The sequence below is a fragment of the Numida meleagris genome, chromosome 32 (genome assembly GCF_002078875.1).
Source record: "Numida meleagris isolate 19003 breed g44 Domestic line chromosome 32, NumMel1.0, whole genome shotgun sequence".
Lineage (NCBI taxonomy): Eukaryota > Metazoa > Chordata > Aves > Galliformes > Numididae > Numida > Numida meleagris.
This window is the reverse complement of record NC_034437.1, coordinates 1,230,329-1,233,470: the sequence shown is the minus strand read 5'-3', so window position 1 is coordinate 1,233,470 and position 3,142 is coordinate 1,230,329. Positions and strand designations below refer to the sequence as shown.

Genomic DNA, 3,142 nt, shown 5'->3' with positions numbered 1-3,142 from the left:
CCAACCATCCTATGGTTCTGTGATCTTCAAGGACCCTTCCAACCCAACCATCCTATGGTTCTGTGATCTTCAAGGACCCTTCCAACCCAACCATCATATGGTTCTATGACATTTCAGGACCCTTCCAACCCACAAAAATCCTCTGGTTCTATTCTATGGGAGCAGTAGCACTCAGGTTTTGCTCCACCTGGAGTGGGTACAGGAAAACAGCACTGGGCACACATCCCAGGCTCCATAGGCTTAAGATAAAGAAAAAAAAATAGGAAAGAAAAAAATGCACCTGCCCCATTTCTGCTCTTATCACCGCAGAAAACATGAGATTTCATTGGGAAAAAACAGTCTCTGAATAATCACTTCTTCATTTTTATCAGCACAGAAGGGCACACTCAGGAAAGAGGCACACACAACTCTGCCCATGGGAAACCTGAGCCCCCCAAAGTCAACACCTCGTTGCAAGAAAGTGGCTTCAAGGGGGCATCTGGGCTGCAGAAAATGAAGAGGACTTCCAGGGCAACGGAATCAGAGTGGGGCTGGGGGCACGGGGGCAGTTCTAGGGCCATGCTGGGGGAGGAACCAGAGCTGAGATGGGGTCTGTAAAATAAATCATCTCTTTATTTCAGGTCATGAACCCAAAGGCGGATCCCCCCCCATCCATTTCCAGGAGGGGTGGTCCCCAACTATCAACGAAACGGTACCAAAACTGGGGCAGAGGGAGCAGGGGGGCTGGGGAACAGCAGGGATCGTAGTTGGGTGGCCCCGGTGCAGCGCCCAGGAGCACCCCACAGCCCTGCCCCTTCCTCCTGCTCAGCACGAGGACCAATGGAACCACCCCAAGAAACAACAATCACAGCATCGTAATGACAAAAAACAACAACAACAACAACAACCCTCTAACATCTCCCCTACAGTCAAGGCTGGGATTTACGGCAGGTGGCCCCACACAGCTGCCCGAGGTCCCACTGCCTGACCACGAGTGGGGACACCAGGTGCTGGTGTGGGGCTAGGTCCCAGCAGCCACCCCATGCATCCCAGCTCTCTATAGGGCTGAGCCCCCAGTCCACCTCCCACAGCCGGGCTGACCCCGCTGCCCTCCTTGGGTATAGGGGAGAGCCATGTGTGGGGCAGCTGTGACAGTTCCTGGAATGCCCCAGGGGCAAGTCTAGGGTCTCTTCAATGAGTCCAGCATGAGTCCAGCACCATCTCTCCCTTCTAGGCACCAAAGTGCAGCACTGGGCTCCTCTACGATCCTTTTTGGGCTCCTCCATGACTCCCTTTTAGGGTTCCTCCACGACCTCCCTTTAGGGTTCCTCACGTTATCACCCCAGGCTCCACGGGGTTTGCAAAAGGCACAGGGCTGAGTTCAAGGCCAGACGTGAATTGCAGCATATTTAAGGCTTTTTGCTTCTTTTAAATAAAAATAAAAAAAAATAATAATAATTAAAAAAAAAATAATAATAAGGAAGGGAAAGAGTTGGCTGCCAGTGCCCTGAGCGTGGCCGGGTCCCGGTGTGCTGCCGTTAGGTGAAGGACCAGAGCTGGTGGGGGTCCGAGGGGTCACAGGGGGCCATGGCCGGGTGCTTGCCGCGCGCTGTCAGACACATGCGGGAAGCGTGGTTCTTAATGAGGTGGTCCTGGAGCAAGAGAGAGACAGAGCCCGGCTCAGCTCAGCCCCAAGGATGTGAGTAAGGAGATGCATCACAAGCACGGTGCAAGGATGCAGCACTGAGTGCAATGCACCACGCGGGGATGCATCGAGTGTATGGTGCAGGGATGCAGCAAGTGCGCGGTGAGGGGATGCAGCAGTGAGCACATAGCACAGGGCTCCAGCACTGAGTGCGTGGCGCGGGGATGTGGCACCAAGAGCACAGCATGGAGATGCAGCAACAAATGCACTGTGTGGGTCTGCAGCACTGAGCACCAGTGCAGGGAATGCAGCATCAAGTGCACAGTGCTGCGGCACCAAGTGCATGGTGCAGAACACAGCACCGAGTGCACAGTGCTGGGATGCATCAAGTGCGTGGTGCTGGGATGCAGCACGTGCACAACCCAGTGATGCAGCAGCGAGTGCAGGGCTGCAATCAAGCGCACAGCAAGGGGACACAGCACCGAGCACAATGCACCGTGCAGAGCTGCAGCGCTGAGTGCACGGAGCAGGGATGTAGAACCGTGTGTATGCACCGCAAGGGGATGCAGCACGTGCATGGCCCAGGGATGCAGCACCAAATGCGCAGTGCCAGGGTGCAGCACTGAGCACACGGTGCAGGGATGCTCCAAGTGCACTGTGGTGGGATGTAGCACCGAAAGCACAGCACACGGATGCACCGAGTGCACAGTGCGAGGACGCAGCACCGAGCACAAGGCACTGTGCAGGTAATGCAGCACCAAGTGCACAGCACTGGGATGCTCCAAGTGCACGGCCTAGGGCTGCAGCACCACATGCCCCATGCGTGGATGCAGCACCAAGCGCGCAGTGCAGGATGGCATCGGGTGCAGGGGCACAGCACCAAATGCACGGTGCAGGGACGCATCAAGTGCCCGGTGCTGGCCTGCATCGAGTGCACAGCGTGGGGTTGCTCTGAGCACAGGGCATGCCCGTGGTGATGCTCACCTGTGTCAGCTCCCACTCCTCGTCGGGGGGCACGCGCGTGGGCTGCCCACGGAAGTGGCACTCCCCGAGCTGCACCGGCCCCGCGCCCGCCCGCAGGCACAGCTGCTTGCCCACGTTGTGCCGCAGGTCCCGCTGCGTCGTGTACTCAAAGTACTGCGGGGGGAGAGAGCAGAAGTGGAGAATGGGGGCACAGCAGCCACGGGAGAGGGGCTTGCAGGAATGAGCCCTCGGGGCAGGGGAACACCCAATTTAAAGAGCGCTTGGGGGGGGGGGGGGGGGGGGGGGGGGGGGAAATAGAATAGCCCTTAGGGGTGAGAAACATGAGGAAATAACACTCCGAGGGGGGAAAATAATGATAAAATAGTCCTTGGGGAGAGGGGGAGCATGAGAAAATAGCTCTTGGGGGGAAAGAATGGATAAGAGAGACCTCAAAGGGTGGGAGGGGTGGGACCAGATGAAATAAACCTGAGTGAGTGAGGGAAACACAATGAAATAAACCTCAGGGTGGGGAACATTGATAAAATAGCCCTCGGA

At 56.7% G+C, this 3,142-nt stretch overlaps 1 protein-coding gene across 3 annotated transcripts in view; it reads right to left on the bottom strand.

Moving 5' to 3' along the window:
• The window catches only part of GALNT6 (polypeptide N-acetylgalactosaminyltransferase 6), a 21,128-nt gene continuing 18,576 nt past the window's right edge, over positions 591-3,142 (bottom strand). For 2 of the 3 annotated variants that reach the window (XM_021379178.1, XM_021379177.1), the window contains exons 10-11: positions 2,609-2,761; positions 591-1,631 (exon numbers count right to left, since the gene is read on the bottom strand). In XM_021379178.1, coding sequence (XP_021234853.1) covers positions 1,518-1,631; positions 2,609-2,761 — 267 coding nt within the window. In that variant the 3' untranslated portion in view covers positions 591-1,517. The remainder of the gene's footprint in view (positions 1,632-2,608; positions 2,762-3,142) is intronic. The other variant, XM_021379179.1, reaches the window with a different exon arrangement.